This window comes from Lampetra planeri, chromosome 25 (genome assembly GCF_965212315.1).
Source record: "Lampetra planeri chromosome 25, kcLamPlan1.2.h2, whole genome shotgun sequence".
Lineage (NCBI taxonomy): Eukaryota > Metazoa > Chordata > Hyperoartia > Petromyzontiformes > Petromyzontidae > Lampetra > Lampetra planeri.
Window position 1 is genome coordinate 10,219,525 of NC_136131.1, and position 18,489 is coordinate 10,238,013.

Consider the following 18,489-nt stretch of genomic DNA (forward strand, 5'->3'; position numbering starts at 1 on the left):
CCATGTTATGTGGCTGTGACATGCGGCATGTGGTTTCTTTTGAAGACCCTCAAAAGTCAGCTTCTCAAGTGTTTTTTTAATACCGGAATGCTGGGCTTAGATTAACGCCCCCTAAAGTTTTCATTCAGTCCCCACTTGGTTTTATGACTCGTCGTACCCTTCATTCCAACCGCGACCGGATGAACATCGGTGGCATTGTTGAGCCATTCGCAGCTGGGGAGGTGTGGACGTGCAAAGATGTTTACCTTTCGATTTAAAGCTTTCGTGACTGCAGGGATTCATCTTCTTGGTTCTTTCGGCAAAGTCACGTAGAGGGGAAATAATAATGCGTTGTGGTCGAAACGTCGTGAGAATTGTGTTTTATTATGTTGTATTTTTATTATTTCATTATTTCCCTTCTACGCTACATTAAAGAGAGAGGTGTTCGAGTTGTCCGTGAGCAATTTTACATTTGTTCAGGCTTCATTGTTGACAAGCGTAGCCATTCCCTTTCCACTGTTTGATGAAGGCCTCTGCAGGCCAGTGGAATTCCTCATGCTCTCATAAAACCACAATGCACTTCACTCCTGCACAAGACCTCGTCTCGCAATGCCATCTTTGCGGCGGTTGTCCTTCCCAGCGTGTTCTCTCTTGAATAATACCATTCTGTCACGCAAACTCCAGTCATCCTTGCAGCGGCTTTTTACTCAACCATCGAACAAAAGATCGTTACTGCATCGCTCGCATTCAGATACGCTTCTGTGGCTGTCTGGAATGCTCTTTTGATATTAGGAAGCCACTGGAGGCTATGCACTGTGACATCTAGATTGAAAACTCATTTTGTACAACTGCTTTTTGTGTTTAGTTTGTTGTCTTCCCCCGCACCTCTGATTTAGCATGGTTGGCTACATACTGTGTAAAAGAAGTTCAGCATACTGTCTTATCCATCGGCCATTATTCCTTCTCGTGATAGGTCCTTACCCAAGCCCACTCGTTGACGGCTAATGTATCCGACTTGTGTGTCTTCTCCGATCCATCTGTTTCTCTCTCTGTCTCCGAGTGCAATTCCAGGCATGCATCTCCCCACGCTTCTCTGCATGTTTTTTCAGCTTTTGCTCTTTTTGTCAGTGTCTGCATTTGTGGTCCATGTCATAGCAGGTAATATGCATTGATTAAAAACTTTCTTTTACAGGCACAAGGATGTGCTGCTTTTCATGATGACATTCAGTTTTCCAAAGACGCTAAACTCTGCTCTTGTTCACCTTCATCTTTATTTATTTATCTCGTAAAAAAAAATCCTAAATCCTCATTCAGCAATTTCTCTAGTTTCACATTTTATGCTGCGTTTTCTTCTAACGGAGTCCTTCCAACAATTATTTACTTTTGTTCAGCGACCTCTTGTTATGCATGACGAACATATAAACGCAGATATTCAACACAATGTATATTTCTGAACGTGTTGCACAGAAACTATTTGCTAATATTGTCAGCTTTATACGCACGAAACAATCTTTATACACTTGAACATTTGTGCGATGTATATGTAATAACGCTCTAATTATGGCAATGTAAGATTCCTCTGATTGAAAGTACAACTGGGAAATGGTGCCAGTTGCCTCTGGCATGTTCAGAATGGTAGAACTTAAAGAGGGAAACGGCTGGCCCTAATAGCTTGTAAGTTATTTCACCTGGAAAAGGAAAGGGGGCTTGCGCATTGTCAGTAAACGTTCTCGGAAGAGCGGCCACATGCACGGTCTCACGGGGGGTTACTTGGTAAACAGGGTGACAGGTTTGACTAATCCGAGTGCACCTGCAAAAAACCACTGTACTGGGGCACGTCCGTTGTCCTTGGCAGTCTTTTTTTATTTATAAAACCTGCTGCGTACGTTTAGTAATCTCCCTTTGCTTATTCGGAAGCTGCACGCCGTTGTCATTTCCAATCTGTAAAAGATGCACGGGGCTTCTCCTAACAAACGCCAACCATTGTTAGATTTCTTGTTTGGAAAACGGAATAAACACACGGTTTAATAATTAACGTTGTTTGATGCTGAAGGAAATGACCATTTTCCTCCTGTGTATGCTGATGTTTAGTTTTGTAAACCAAACCTATTTTCCAGAGTGCGTCTGTGACGACCATTTCCTGTGGACCCGCTCGGAACACTAATGTATTTTGCATGTGTGCAAGCACATTGTATACGCTCCATGCATTTGGTTTGCCACCTGCTGGGAACTTTCAGAAATTACGTTGATAAAGCTGCAATCTTTTGAACAGGAAATTCAATCAACTTTAGATAGAATGAGAACTTTTCATATTAGATTCAGAAGGGTCTTTAAACACATTGCATTCTCTCGCGTTTATTCTTTCCATCAAAAAAATTGCCTTACACGGCTTGGTCTACAAATGAAAAATCACTCGTTCCTCACGTCTCAGGATTTACAGTCCACACATTCCCCGAGGCAGGTTTCAAACGGTGCACATCTCGTGTCTGTTGTACGCATTCAAATGAAAAACGTCTTCCGTGGCCTGTGTGGGTGTGCCACGGTTAATTCACATTGCCTTTCCTGCCTTTGTCTGTTTATCCTCTTCGCCATTGCCCGTGAGAGCAGAAGGTAGTCAGCTTCGACGAGAGTGACCTCATCGAGAGGATCAATCCCCTGGAGGAGCGCTGGTTGCGAAGCGGCTACGAGGACTACCGCCACACCGCCATGTGCCGCCGCGAACTCGACGCCGACGCCGGCGCCGGCTCCTACGTCACCTTTGACAAGTCGCCCTCCGCTGCCGACCACCACCACCACAAGAAGCACGAGTACACGTACCCCTACGTCGACGCTTACCGCCTCGAGAACAAGCTCCGGGTGGTGCGCAGCCAGCCGCGGCGGGGCCACCGCTGGGACCCGGGGGAGCCGAGCGGCGAGCGCGCTCGCTGCATCTACTGCGGCGAGCTCTTCGACCCGTCGCGGCCGGGACGGGCGCGCCGTTGCGCCGACGCACCCGACCGCGCCCGCGTTTGCGTGGAGCGTGCCAGCTGCCTGTGGCTGGCCGAGACGGTGCTCTACCACTGCATGTCGGACCCAGAGGGGGACTTCTCGGACCCGTGCTCGTGCGATGGAGATGGCGATGGGCGTGTCTGCCAGCGCTGGTTTGTGCTGGCCGGCCTGTCCCTGCTCGCGCCCTGTATGTGCTGCTACCTGCCGCTGAGGGGCTGCTACAGTTGCGGGGTGGCATGTGGTTGCTGTGGAGGCAAGCACAGGGCAGTGATTTAATAGAGCGGCTCGGGGAGAGAGAGACAAACGTTTTTTTTTTTTGCGGAATGTCTGGCTCCACCTTCTGCAAAGCCCTTGGGGGGAATTAAATCGGGATGAATACAAAAACTACCCGTGTGGATTGAAACTACGGACTAGGCCTCTCGACCCCAACTTTAACTGGACCTGTATGTGTGAACAAACGTCGCCTTAGTCATTATTGCGAAGCGCCACGTCACATGGCAGAAGATGAAAGGGACATTTGATTGGGTTTACAAATCATTAATGTTGACTTGTCGCTGATTAAAAAAAACTCAACCAGTTTATCCCAATTTAGGGGATTCAACATAGTAACATCAGACACTTGTATGAACCGAGTTTGATTTGAATCGTTATGATGAAGAAAGCAAAATCTTGTGGCCTTTTTAATGTTGATGTGTGCTTGAAATTGTGAGATAATCAATCCTGGTAGTACTATAATATTGGAACAGTGTACTGCACTTTACGTCTTTAATGGTAATGTTGAACACGTCAACCGGTTGTTCTTGACCTGAAAAATAAAACAGTATTAAAATTACAATTGTCCTTATAAAAACCATGGAGAATTTAAGTACATTTTTGTTTCTATCATTGTCAAAGCTGGGCATCTTTAAACTAAATGACGTAACTTTTCATTAAGGTTGTATCTTGATAGTGAAAATGTAATTGTTAATGCTTGATGACTTTGCAATATCTTGATGTTGAGAAAAACAACTAAAGATGCCATTTAAAGGCAAGTTGCACATCAAGTATTACGTGCGTGTTGCTCAGAACATCAATCATGAATAATAATTATATTGGGACTAATATGTAATAAAAATTTATTGAATTTTTATAACCTTTAAGAAAGTTACAGGAACTGATTTTCTGTTTCTCTCTCTGTTCACCTTTCATTGCGGGGAAGAGAAAAAAAAACAACACTAATCAGCTTATTAAGCGTCAAGAACCATACATGCCATGACGCGTCATCCACCAATGAATGTTGCGGAAGGCGGCACACAACTCTGGTTTCAACATTTGGCTTTTTTGAGGTGCGCAGACGTGTGAACCTGGCGATGCACGTTTTGAGGCTGTGCGCATGCCACAGCAGTCCACGGTCGAGCAGCCGTGGGTGGTGTGGTGGCATAGAATGAGGCCAGTGGTGCCGCGCTTCAAGTGGTGCTTTGTTCAAAGTCCGTCCCAGAAACAAAAATATGGCTTGTTTACAAAAGTGCGTACAGCTAGGGTTTCCACTTTTGTTATTTAAACACTCAAAGCTTGACTTGAACGCCACCAACAAAAACAATATCACTTAATGTGTTTCTAAAAAAAATTCCTTTTTTACATAGTTGCTATAAAAACATGAGCAGAAAAAAAGTCCAATAGTTTCCATAGAAATTAGAGGTATTAATAAAATGTATGATATTTTTAGCTGCGCTGGCATATGTAACTTGTACAACACTTTAACTTCGATGAAGTGCCATTCCCTGCATTCTGAGGTTCATGTTTTCTTTTATATAATTATTGGCAAAATAAATTACAATTGCCATTAGTCGTAAGTATTGTTAACTCATAACCTCCTCGTACACCAAGCACAGCTGTCTGTTGCGGTTTATTCCACTTGATATGTGTACGCATGAAACTGAATGCCTTTGTTCATCTGTGCTGTGTGAGTTAATGAATATGATTTTGCATGTAATGAAGCTGTACATTCTTTTTTCAGGGACTGTAAATACGATTATTACTTTGGTTTTATTTTTCTATACACAAACTGTCTTATAAATCTAGTAGCAGCTGGACTACATTTAAGTCGTTTGTTGTTAATGAATATGCTTTTGTTAATCTTGCAAACACTTAATATCATTTTTATTGCTGTACATTATAATAGTGTTTCATATTCCACATTGTTTTGTTACATATGGAAACTGGTATGTATATTAAAGACTTAGGTTAAGGTCTGAAAACATTTATAATGCCACATGTTTTGCTTTGTTGATTATATATTTACGTGTATGCTTTTGTAGTTGTACATTGGAATATTAATAAGTAATTAATATTATTCTATTATTCCCAGTGATCCTACGGGTTTTTTGAAAATGGATATTCCAATCAGTGGCATCAAAGGCCTTGTACACACGTTTGTTTATATTTAACCATTATTATTTTTTACCAACTTGTATGCAACACGTTTCTTTTTAAAAGGGTTTACTGAAAACTTCATGTCCATACTGTGGGTGTCTTTATTCGTGACATTTTATAAAATTGACAATCTATGAGCGTCGGCTATGGTTAACATGTGTTGATGCCAACTACCCAAAGTGAGGCAAAACCATCATTTTAAAAAATAAAACTGAACTACTATAAGGCAGATGTTTTCAGTAGCAGGCTCGACGTGTGTGCACAGGTGGATTGAGCGGCCTTAATATGCTTAGAAAATGTTTAAAAGCATTTACGTGTGTACGATGCCAGATTAATCCTGAATGGCTTCTGTTTATAAGCAATGCCATATTCGGGTTGTTTTATTTAAATCCATTCCATCATACAAAAATCAAGTAATGCAAGTAAAAATGTTTTGGTTATTATAACCACTTATTTAACTACCTTATTTGTTTATGTATATGGTTTATTTCACAGTGGTACAATTTGCATTTCATTGCATTGGGTGCAGGCTCAAACTATTGTAACTGCTTGAATTCACTCCAATTTGGCAGCTTGTGAAACACTCGGTGGGTGGTGCATCCCTACACGTGTGCATGTCTGCTCAAGCGTTCTCTCTCCATTCAACTGCTTGGCTTTCGGCGATGTGGCTAAACCGTGTCCCGCAAGAACCGAGTAGCAGGCGCTCACCAATGAGTTTCAAGACACTTTTGTGCTTTGCTATATTCTGCAGACAACATTTTTGCGTGCAGGTGCAGTCAAAATGAGGAACTTCATCGGGTTACTAATTTAGTAAAATGCATGCTTTTCTGTTATTTACTTGCAGCTAAAATCTTTTTTCAAACTGACCAATACCATACTTGAATACGAGCCGAGTCACCTTTTTGGAATTGGACAGAGGCATTGCGTCTTATCTTCCAAGTTTCCTCGGTTTAATGGCTATGGTTCGAGCAGGATGTTAATAACCAACCTTGCATATTTAAGCTTTGCCAAAGTTCACAGTCTGGCCACCAGCTTTGGGATGTTATTACCAGTCGGCAGGTCAACGCATGGGCGGGTGATACCATTATTAAAGGTTGAATAAATAAAACGGAATAGTACACTAACTTTTTAAACGTTTTGACACGTGTCATTTTATGCTTTCCCCAAAAGAGTTGCTATGTCAATTGGGTGGGCCTAGTTGTGATTTTACCGAAAGTTAATGTGTGCTAGGCTGCCACGTTGGAGTGAATGTTAGGAACATAGCATTTGGTTCTCAGTATACCCCGACACCATATTGGTACGCATTTTGTAGTGTTATTGTTCTGCATCATTGCACACATTAACATATAATGCAAAGAAAACCCCACTAGTTTTGGCTTTTTATTTCCTATTAAGATTCATGAGATAAAAATCATAAACTTGTTGAACTTTACTCTTTGCAATATTGGTAGTTGAGATTACATTTTTAGAAATAAATTAAAACCGACATGAATTGATGTAAATGCATACAAAACAAAGCCTTACATTTTCGGGTTAATGTCTGTCGATCATCTGCTTTGAGATGGTTAGGTGGCTTGTCAATTAGACTTTGATAACTTGTTAATATTCAAGAAAGCATTTGACTTTGTATGCAGCTCTCGTATCCAAAGTTGTTTTCACCATTTTCCAAATTTAACCCGTTCGGAATGCCCGAAATTATCTTCAACTCGAAGCATTTTTTTTTCGTTGTACTAAAATATATTGCGGTAAGAGTACTGTACGCCAAAACAAAACATTTCATTCAGAGGAATTCAATGTTTGTGGATACTTTCTCTGGCACTTTGTTTAACTGGTCTGATCTAATGTGATGTCGGAAACATTTTAAAGAGGCAAAGCGGTTGAATATTGTTTTTGTGGAAATTAAAATTATTTTACTTTGGTAAAATGAACAACAGTGGCCTCTTACATTTTTTAATTAAAATTGTTCTCGCTCTAGTTTCTTCCAGCCATTACTACTTTATTTAGGGATCGGATTTATTGGCTTTAACTGAGGATTTCTCTTTGCCAAAATGTAGTGTTTCTAAGTCTTCTTGTTATTTGGTTCGGTCTAAAGCGAGGTGACCACTGTCAGTGTCAGACATTGTTTACGCCATTACCATGATTTTATAAAACATAAACTATTTTACGTGTAATAAAAGCAACGAAAAAAAATTCCTTTAGAGCATGGAAATATTAATGTCAACGCCTGTAAACAATTGTTGAATTTGGCCAATCGCACTTGGTGAGTTAAAGGGAAAAAATCCGAACACTTTGCAACATGAAAAATGTTCCTGAATAATGGTACACTATAAAGTGTTTAATACCGCTGCATATTAAGCACAGGAGAGTTCATTCTATATGAATCCGTACATTTTTGTCGATATGAAGGTACACTTGTCCTGTTTATTTGCATTTGTAACATTATTTCCGAGTCATGTAATTGGCTATATTTTAAGAAAATATATTTACTTGAACACAGTTTTGATTTAATGTTAAGGTTTTTCGTTGTAAACTCAAGTATACTTTTTATGTTTGGTCGTGCTTGTTCCACTATTCCTAAATGACATTCTGATTTACCTTTGCATTTCTTGTAGCTATGGTATATGACTTTAATTTTAAAAGTACGGTATAGTAAAGCACTTTTATCTGTAGCATTAAGTTAATTATTTTCTATGCTACACTATATTAAGCTCACAGAACATGCTCTGCAGATAGAAAGGTGCTGATATGTAAATGCATTTGCTTGCCATATAGGCAGCATTTCATTGAAAGAAAGAATATTCTTGCAGGTCACAGGTTGAGTCATTGTGAATTGTGTACATTTTCGTCCAGAAATACGTGTTACTGTCTAGTATAATGCCTTGCTGTCAGTGCCATTGCTAAAATAAATGAATAATTAGTATTTGAGTTGCCTAATACTACATATTACAACTTGGTCATCAACAGCCATGGTCAAGCCACTGCTGGATGAAGGCCCTCCCAAGTCATTGCCATCTTTTATGTTCTTGTGATGCTATTATCTCGCTTTTGCACGAGCGCTAATCTCATCGCTTCATCTCTGTTGCTCATCTTCCTGGGTGTCCTCTCTTTTGGCTTTCATTCCACCACCAGTCTCCTCTTAGCCATCATTCCTTCTAACCGATGTGTGCTACCCAAGATCACTTTTCTTACCAGTCGGTGTCTTAATTTACATTTGTTCTGTGATTAAATGTTTTCCTCATTCTGTGTTTTTTTTAATTCCCAGCATGCATCTCTCCATGCATTTTTGTATACATATTTTAGTTTCATCTACTTTGTCAGTTTCCAATTTTCCAATCTGTGTCATATCGGGCAATATCAACCGATTGAAAATGCTCCTTTTTAGGCACATTGCTGTATTGATTTTCATTATTAAATTCAATTTAACCTGCTCTTGCTCACCTCTTTATTTTATAATCGAATCCCTGCCCATCTTTATTGATTGCCAAAGACGTGTATATACATACATACACCATTGTGTTTTCCAGTAGTGGTCCTCCAACGATTGATTTTGTTCATTGAACTTGTACGTGCCATTTTGCTATGCTTTAATTTATTTAGCCCAGACTTTGCAACATTTAAGTTTATAAATTATCTCCTGTAGTTAATTTCTCTTGGTTGTAATACCTATGCCATCTGCAAATCTGATGGTTAATACTTTCTCCATTTATATTCATTTCTTTATCCAATTCATTTTCTGGAGGGAAAAAAGGTTACGTCACTGAATAGCCTTGGTGAGAGATCTGCTTGCTGCAATCCTCCTGATTTGTATGTTGTTGTTTTTTCAATCTCAGAGTAGCTGTTCCACCATACAGTGTTTTTTCTTCTTTCATTTATATATTAGTAAAGACTTGATTTGTGAGAGCTTAGATGACCCATTTGCCACTGAATGAAATAAAATGTTATAGTCTGCAATATCCAGGCGTAATGGCGGTCCCATTGCAAACAATATTTATTATTTGAGTTTCCATATTACAATAACATTACGAAGACCATGTAAGCCACAGTAAAATACATATGGTAAGAATTTCAGTAATTACTGCATTTGTTGGTAAATATCTACATTTATATCCTTTCCCCGACCTACAATTAGCATGGTTGGCTATACAGAGGGCGTTATATACAACGGAGATTTACTTACGACAGGGCAATCAACCGTCGAGGGTTAGTGATTAATTGATCCGTAGGAGCGATATAGATTGTCATCTCAGGAATTACTGAGGACCTAGTCAGTGCTTCATCCAGCAGTAGATAGATTTGAGGTTTCTGCAGCCTCGATTACCATTAATATTCTCACTTTATTCAGATATGACTGAATAACCAAATAAAGTTAGAATAGACAAGTTCTTATGATGAATGACCATACACTTTAATTCTCCAGTGCATACATTCATTCGAGTTCTCGTTAAATACGCGTGACAGACACTATTTATGAAGTTAAAACAGCAACAAGTGTTTTTTGAATTTAACATGTAGGCTTTCACAACCAATGTTAATCATTGATTGTGATTAATTAATTTTGCGTCGGATCTTGCAAGTACAGTGCAAATGTCTTGTTCACGCTCCTCCGCACGAGTCAAATAAAATCACGTTAACAAAAAGTTCAATATTATTTTACAATAAAGGTATGCGTTGTGGATTGTTCTTCAACGTATCGTGTGCTGTAGCAATAAAAACGCGCTCGTTCACGTGGTAACTGTATTTGCCTGTTGGGTGGAGGGTACAATACACACATTGACATTGTACTCGCGTGATCTGACGAAAATGTTCAATTACGAATCAAGTTTCGATTTAAAGCTTTCGTGACTGCAGGGATTGATATTCTTGTTTTTTTCCGTAAAGTCACGTCGAGGGGAAATAATAAAATAATAAAAATAAAACAATAAAAGTATCACGACGTTTCGATTGCAACACAAGCAATCATCATCAGGTGTGAAAACCACAGCAAGAAATTTTGGGAAAAAATTTTAAGGAAAAAAACGCCACTTTTTCCAAATGTTATTTCCCTTCCACGTGACTTTACCGAATGAACCAAGAATACGAATCAAGTGTTTTGCTTTTAATCAGTTTTGCATTCGTGACTTTCACGGCAAGCGACATCGTAGGCAAGACTACAAGCATGACTGCGAAAAAAAGGTATCTTCAAGTTTAAGTCGACATTGCAGATTCAGATCAGTTTTGCAAATAGTAAATTGTGTTTTTGCTGCCTCTCGGTCACATTTCAGTGTGGTTTAAAATTATTAGAAATGCCGAATGGGATAACTGGAGACCATCCCTGAATAGAGGAATTCCCTCGATTTACGAATGCGGGGTGCCATGCACGTGGAGGCGTAGAAGTGACGGTACAACGATGGAGTTTTCTTCACTGCCCTCTGCTGCCCAACCATGAAGCCCCAATTCCGCGAGCCCAATATGATAAATCGATTTGTGACTCTTAGGTTTTTTCGGTAAAGCCACGTAGGTAAAAATAAAAAAATAAAATAATAAATGAAAATAAATCAATTAAATCACGACGTTTCGGAGGCAACACAAGTCTCCGTCTTCAGGTGGGACAGTCAGCTAAAATCTAGAACTCGATTTAAGACTCCGTGATCAACTCAAGCAATGCAGCAGCGGCAGCAGAGTCAATTAGCGAGTACCTATGAAGGCCAGCACCACTCTCGACCGCCCTTGTCTCTCCAGGTACTCATTTGAGGTGGAGTCGACCTCGTGATGGCTCAAAGACCAGTTCAGATAATCGTCGCTGGTATTGGCCGTGAGCGGGAATTGAACTGGGTTGGTTATTGCAGTGCGCTAGCCGCTACAACTACCGCTCACTCAACAACAACAGCAGCTGCCATTCGCCACGAGGTGGCGGTGACGTCTTCACGCGCACGTGCCAGGCCAGGTGCACGTTGAGGCCACGTAAAGTGTCGAAAGCTCGTTGACAGGTCAAGCGAAACATACCCAGGTGCCATGGGTTCACTGAGATGACTGGCAAATGCACCCAACTGCTGTGCCAACTTTTTCTGTATGTTAATCGCCCGGCGTTCCGCTCGTTGTTGTGAGCGTCACTCTGCCCTCCGTTGTTGTTGCTGGAGGGCGACTGCCTCTAACTGCCCAGCAGCATCCTTCACGAGCCTCCTCCTCCACAGAGGCCGATCTTGACACCGCTGGTGCCGGTCATCGGCAAGTCCACTCAGCTCCACAGCCTCCCGTACCGCATCAGCGATCTCATCTCTTCTCGAGCCCGTGCAGTGCCCGTTTTGGTCCCCCTCTATCCGGCCCTACAGAAACTGCTTGGGCAATGCGGTGGCTGGGCAATAGCGCTCCTCAAAAGGCTGCTGTGTCCATACATTCATAATCAACGTTTTTGGGTTTAGATCGCGTTATTTATAAATGTGTCGTAACCCTCCACCACCCGACACGGCCAATCAGTAAAAATGTGTCACGTTGACAAAAGACAAATAGTTCACTGCTTTAGCCCACCGGTGTGTCCGCTGGTAATTGTATCCAGCATCATCGGGCAATTCGCCAATTGCCCGATGATGCTGGATGCAATTACCAGCGAAACGTCGTACTCAAATTGTAAATGTTGTGGCAATTGGCGAATTGCCCGATGATGCTGGATGCAATTACCAGCGAAACGTCGTACTCAAATTGTAAATGTTGTGGCTTCAACACACCGGTGGGCTAAAGCAGTGAACTATTTGTCTTTTGTCAACGTGACACATTTTTACTGATTGGCCGTGTCGGGTGGTGGAGGGTTACGACACATTTATAAATAACGCGATCTAAACCCAAAAACGTTGATTATGAATAACATTGGTCGCGAAAGCCTACGTGTTAAACTGTGTCCATACATGTCCACCAGAGGGCATGTGCCTCGCTGTGACTTTCGCCTTATTCTTGGGTCTTTCGGTAGAGTCACGTAGATAGGTTAAAAGAAAATAACCAAATTAACAAAATAAAATTTAGTTATTTTCATTTATTATTATTATTTTTTTTATTATTTTTTTACCTACGTGACTTTACCGAAAAAACCTAACAGTACGACGTTTCGATCGCAACACCAGCGATCGCCATCAGGAGAGAAAAAGAGAGAGGAAAGCTGCTGAGGCAGGCTGTTTTAAAGGTTTGAAATGGGTGCTTTGTGGCCGCACATTTTAACGCCTCGGTGGGCACAGCGTGGATCTGAGTTGCCGTCCACACGGCGTCTCCCGCGCGAGCAACATCCCCGTAGACAATGGGCAATGCGTGCGTGGCTTGTAACAGCAAATCAAAAGCCATGTGGCGTGCGTGAAAAACCTAAGAACCGTGAAGGATTGCGTGATGAACGACAATTCTCGCGCCCCCTTCGCCCGCAGTGATTCTATAAATTGGGCTTGAATGTCATCGATATATATTCGTTTTTGCATCTTTTTTTTAACTGCTCCGGTTCACAAAATTGTGAAGGAAACATCAATAATCCATCGCTGGAATGGAATCGATACTGGAAGTCGTCTCTGGAGCAATCGAATCGAGGGCGGGGAGGGGGGTCACGTGACCGCGGAACCACGCAGCCCCGCCCTCACAAGACCGGAAGTGACGCGACGTCACGCGCGCGGACTTCCGGTTATACAGCGGCAAATCGTCGGCACTTACGCTCGGCGAAGTTGAAGTTGGAACGACCGCAGGACATTTCACAATGGTACGATGTTTGCAAACGCTTGCCTCTTCGCTTGACCGAAGGCGTCTGACTCTCGCCAATGATTGTCGTGTGCTTGCCACGCGCGCTCCGTCGCCTTGCGAGTTGAGGCCTCGAGGCGCAGCCTGCCTTGCCTGGTTTCTCCGCCGCCCTCGGCGCCGCCACGACGGGCAGCGAGAAGCAGCCGAAGCTCTAGGCGTGGGCGTGACCGCCCGGTGTCTTGAGATTTCACCGGATAAAAAAGGGGCTGTTTTATGTTATTAAATGTGGGGGAAAGCATGTTGATTGTATGGGCTCTCGTGAACCCCACCTACCATTTGTATGTTTAAGATGCGTGATACTGTTATAGCGGCATCGTTTATGCAGAGAATCCTTACTGATTCTCAAGTGTCTGGGGACTGTCCTGCTACACTCGAATGGTTTTTCGCCAATTCCAAAACGACGACTATATAAACCGCGTGATTGCTGTTCAAGTCAAGGGACTATGTTGCAGCGGTGCACACACACACACGTACACATGCAAGAGCACCACATGAGTCGTTACCGCTACCAGCGAACGTGAATAGGCGCGTTCTCTGGTAGCCACTGACGTGTTGAAGGATTTACTACACAGTCGTTAAGAGATTGCGCCTTCAAATGCATTAACAGCGCCAACCCATTTAGTTTTGTTCGTTATTTTAGTGGATTTTTCTTTTACAGCTGTATTGGAATTTGCCTAAAATGAAATTTTGTCATTTCAATCACCATTTTTGCCTGAGGTTGAATGGCTGACAGGTTAGAAGTTACGATCACACGGAAGTGTTATATTTCTTTTCATATTCAGCATACAATGAAAATACATTTTCAAGAAAACCACTTTATGAAAACCAAGTCAACCCTTTTTCAAATTCTTTATTTAAAGCAATGCAAACCAGTGATTTTAAATTATTTTAGTGGATTTTTCTTTTACAGCTGTATTGGAATTTGCCTAAAATGAAATTTTGTCATTTCAATCACTATTTTTGCCTGAGGTTGAATGGCTGACAGTCATACACTAACGACCCATCGATTAATATGTATTCTTTTGGTCGCGCTAATACTTTGTACGCTTAGATTATTGTACAGGTTCACGTGCATACTGTATGTTCACGTGACTTTTGCATCGGGTACATTTATCGAAATGAATGTTGCATCAACATTGACCTGACAGTCGCTTTCGAATAGCAAGAGGGACGTATTGTTGCATGGCTGCCAGTGTCAGGCATTTTTGGGGTTTCAACGCTCTATAACGCGGTGGTCTGGTCATTGTAAACTTTGCAATTAGCAGTTTTAAACTGTTCATCTGTCAACTTAAAGTCCCTAAATGGAGGTTTAGCAAGTGCATCCATGGTTGAAAATCTTCCCTCGTATGAGTGGTCAGGTTTTCTTAAGGTACGCTGACTTTTCCTTCGGATGATAAACACTTTAAAATCAACAGGTCAAAAACCCCAATGCAGAACCCTCCTGAAAGTCTACCTTTAAGTATAGAAATGGCTACTTGCATTGTTAAGTTGTCTGAATTAGAAATACTCTGATTTTAAACGATATAAATGCATTTACTCGTATATGAAATGTAACATTTTACCATCATCCAGAAAACCCCTTTCGGCGGTGAGCTTAACAACGAACATATTACCCTTTGTCTCCACAGATTCGCTTCATTTTGATTCAGAACCGAGCAGGCAAGACGCGCTTGGCAAAGTGGTACATGCAGTTTGATGATGACGAAAAGCAGAAGCTGATTGAGGAGGTGCACGCGGTGGTGACAGTGCGCGACGCCAAGCACACCAACTTTGTTGAGGTGACAGACCAGCAACACAACTCTTCATCTCTGTATTAGACAGACGATGCTCCTGTATTGGTTCATAGAGCACTGTGTGACCTGAGCCACTGTTACAATGATTTAGTTTTGTTTGAAAATGTAAACTTTTTTGTTTAAATTTAACAGCGATGTAATTTTCACCGGTAAAATCGTATTTGTTTTACATTTGTGCTTTATTGTGCATATTTGGGAGTTCATTAACATGAGGGTTATATTAATAAAAAATGTAGTTTGCAGATGTTTTCCAATCCAATGCTGGATGAAGGAATGTTTGGCGATTATAACCATGCTGGTTAGTGCAGAATTTTTTTGGAGCTCGGTGAATGAGCTCATGCATACTGATTTGTACAGCATAGCTATTCTAGGACATTATAACATTGTTATGCCTTTTCTGTCTTTAACAGTTTCGTAACTTCAAGATTGTTTACCGTCGCTATGCTGGTCTCTACTTCTGTATATGTGTGGATGTAAATGACAACAATTTGGCTTACTTGGAAGCCATACACAATTTTGTGGAGGTATGTTTTTTTGTCACGCTGAAAACATCCAAATTATTATGCAGTTTGCCTTTTTTATGTATTTTATTGTGCTGTAGATGGAAATCTCACTCGTTTATAATAACACGATCCTTTTTATTTCAGGTGCTGAATGAATATTTTCATAATGTATGTGAATTGGACCTTGTTTTCAATTTCTACAAGGTATGTGTACTTTTAATTGTTTCACACTGTTTTTTTTATTTTGTTTATGATTGTTTAACATCAGTTCTTGTCTGAGTGAACGAGAACAGCCTTTTTAAAACATTAAAAAAATGAACATTTTGTAAAAACAAATGCATGAGATTGTGCTTTAAAGTATCCCACTTCCCACTGGCAACCATGGTTGTATCTGCCCTTTGTGCATACTCACATACTCACACACACACTCTGTTGGGTCATAAACATTTCACTCTCTGGAGTGTATTAAAAACACGCGTTGCCAAAAACAAATTTTTGGCTTGAAAATTGCAGAAAATTGGAAAATATATCCCATGGGATTTACTCATAAAAGTTTTTGTTTCTTGCTCAGTAGTGTTGTCCCTGCATTTATTGAGTTTTGATGATGTGGAAAATTATAGGATACTAAAGAGCAGCCAGCCAAGTGCCCCCCCACCCACCCCCATTCCAGTATTGTCCTTGTGTCTTTAGTTTCCCCGCGAGATCTCCACCCCCATTGTATTCGAGCTTGTCCACTTCCCCCTTGTAATTTTGTTGCCGCTGTTCCGCTGCAGGTATACACGGTGGTGGATGAGATGTTCCTTGCCGGGGAGATAAGGGAGACGAGCCAGACGAAGGTGCTCAAGCAGCTGCTGATGTTGCAGTCACTGGAGTAAAGACCAGTGCCCGGCATAAGTTTACCTTCCTCGCGTGTAACATCACAGAAGGCAAATGTCGGGACAGCATTTACATATATATATATATAAATAACCCGCTATTGTGTTCAGGAGTCGAGGTAATGGTTTCCCCACAGTTTAGATTGATTTCAGCAAGGATGATATGATCGGTGCATAGTTGAATAATCGAGCTGCAGTTGTGATGTTCACGTGAATCGTCTGCTTTATTGAACGGTGACGTGTTGAAGCGTCACAATTACCTCAATTCCCGATTGCAAGGAAAATTGTAGCACCGTAAGCTGTGTATGAATATTAGCTGGAATATTATATAGCTTACACATTTTTTTGTTACAAATTGTAAAATTGTGTGTGTGTTTCACCAACGAAGGTGACTTTACGCTTATAAACGTTCCTTCAGCGCAACTGTACATGTTAAATCATTAAGCTGATGTGAAGGTTTCAGCAGTGCATAGTTGATGATACAGCACACACGTAGGCATCATGTTAACGCGATGAGTGGTAGTTGGCCAAAGGAGTGAATGCCCATGTCCAGAAAAAAAATCTGAGGCAGCGCTGCAGATATGCAGGATTAACACCCCAAGCAGCTATCTAAGCTTGAAGCAGATTCTCATCCTTTGTTCAGCAATAGACCTATTGCAGTCACCGTTAACTAAACAAACAAAAAATACTGATGGATTAAACTTCAGCGTAACTTGGCTGAGCTCAGACCTGGTGTGGTATATTTTGTAAACATTAATCGGATCATGGATGGTTTTGGAATTCGCTGTGCACATGGTGAAGGAATGCTCTCAGCTAGCCGAGTTATCAAAAGGGGAGTCACCAGATATATTTCCATGGCGTCGCCTGTTGGACCTTTATTGATAGAGATGTCACTGCTGTCGGTAGAAAGTTACTAAAGTGCTACCTGTTTTGACGTGATTGACTCCTTTCCCCGCAATTGGAATATAATTGGTGGCACAATTGTAAAAAGTAGGATAGCGTTTAGGTTAGAAGTTACGATCACACGGAAGTGTTATATTTCTTTTCATATTCAGCATACAATGAAAATACATTTTCAAGAAAACCACTTTATGAAAATCAAGTCAACCCTTTTTCAAATTCTTTATTTAAAGCAATGCAAACCAGTGATTTTAAATTAATTTTCAAAAATACAATTGCTGTATTACTGCTGTGATTTATCACTGATTGCTGCGTTGGTTTAAAAGAGACTTTGTAAAGAAAATAGTGTATCTTGTAAATGTAACTATTTAAACTGGAATCACACCCTTGCACTTAAGCATACCGTATAGAAACGCTTAAATTCCTCGTACAGTCTGTTGACATTTTTTTTGAAACCTGCCATACTGGGTTGTTAATTTGTGAATGTGCTTAACAAAATATAAAGTTATGTTTTCAAGCAGTCAATTATGTTTCCATTAATTTCTGACGTGAGGAAACCATTCCACAAATGCCGACAACATGGCTAATGAAATTCACTAAATAGTAATACATGTCTGTAAATGTTCTGAATGTCAAAAAAGTGACCAATTTGTATTTAACTTTAAGTATTGATTTACCGAATATATGGCATTTAGTGTTACTGATAGAAAAACCTGTAATGCACCGTTAATTTTAGTTTTATAAACCTTATTGCATGCAAGTTCTCCTTACCTTTGAGAGACAAATTATCAACATATCCTTTTTAAATCAACAGTGTATGATGGTGATGTTTTTGATTAATGAAATAATTGGAGTGGATGTGGTAATTGTTTAATGTAACTAAATGTACTCTGTCTTTTACCATTTCAACATCTGTGGACTTAAAACGTATTAAAAAAATGTACGTACGCACTTTTCTGTGTCTGTGTTATTCACTGTGGTGTGGAAATTTATCTTAGTTTTTCAACTTCTAACAAAAATATGTATGTACTTTAGGATTCACATCAACATATTTCATTGAACTTAACGATAGTGTTTGTGCAAATTATTATTTTGTTTCTTTTTTTAACCGTAAGACAGCTTAAATGAGAAGACAAATCCCAAGTTTACTGCTTACATGCCCCTCATATTTCTGGTAAGTGACCTCAACACAAGTTACAAGTGACCATGAAGCATTGTAAAAAAAAATAAGGAAGTGTAACATGTATTGTCGTTTAATAGCAAACGGGTATTTTGCAATACGTCAGCATTTGCATG

At 40.6% G+C, this 18,489-nt stretch overlaps 2 protein-coding genes across 5 annotated transcripts in view; both read left to right on the plus strand.

The window, feature by feature from the left end:
* SPRED2 (sprouty related EVH1 domain containing 2) overlaps positions 1-8,807 on the plus strand; it is a 33,597-nt gene extending 24,790 nt beyond the window's left edge. For all 4 annotated transcript variants that reach the window (XM_078606278.1, XM_078606279.1, XM_078606275.1 and 1 more), the window contains one exon: positions 2,587-8,807. In XM_078606278.1, coding sequence (XP_078462404.1) covers positions 2,587-3,243 — 657 coding nt within the window. In that variant the 3' untranslated portion in view covers positions 3,244-8,807. The remainder of the gene's footprint in view (positions 1-2,586) is intronic.
* Positions 8,808-12,956: 4,149 nt separating this feature from the next.
* AP2S1 (adaptor related protein complex 2 subunit sigma 1) lies at positions 12,957-18,144 on the plus strand. The gene is made up of 5 exons (XM_078606280.1): positions 12,957-13,084; positions 14,751-14,900; positions 15,326-15,439; positions 15,563-15,622; positions 16,192-18,144. The coding sequence occupies exons 1-5, from the start codon at positions 13,082-13,084 to the stop codon at positions 16,291-16,293; spliced, it is 429 nt and encodes a 142-aa protein (XP_078462406.1). The 5' UTR covers positions 12,957-13,081; the 3' UTR covers positions 16,294-18,144.
* The last annotated feature ends 345 nt before the right edge of the window (positions 18,145-18,489 follow it).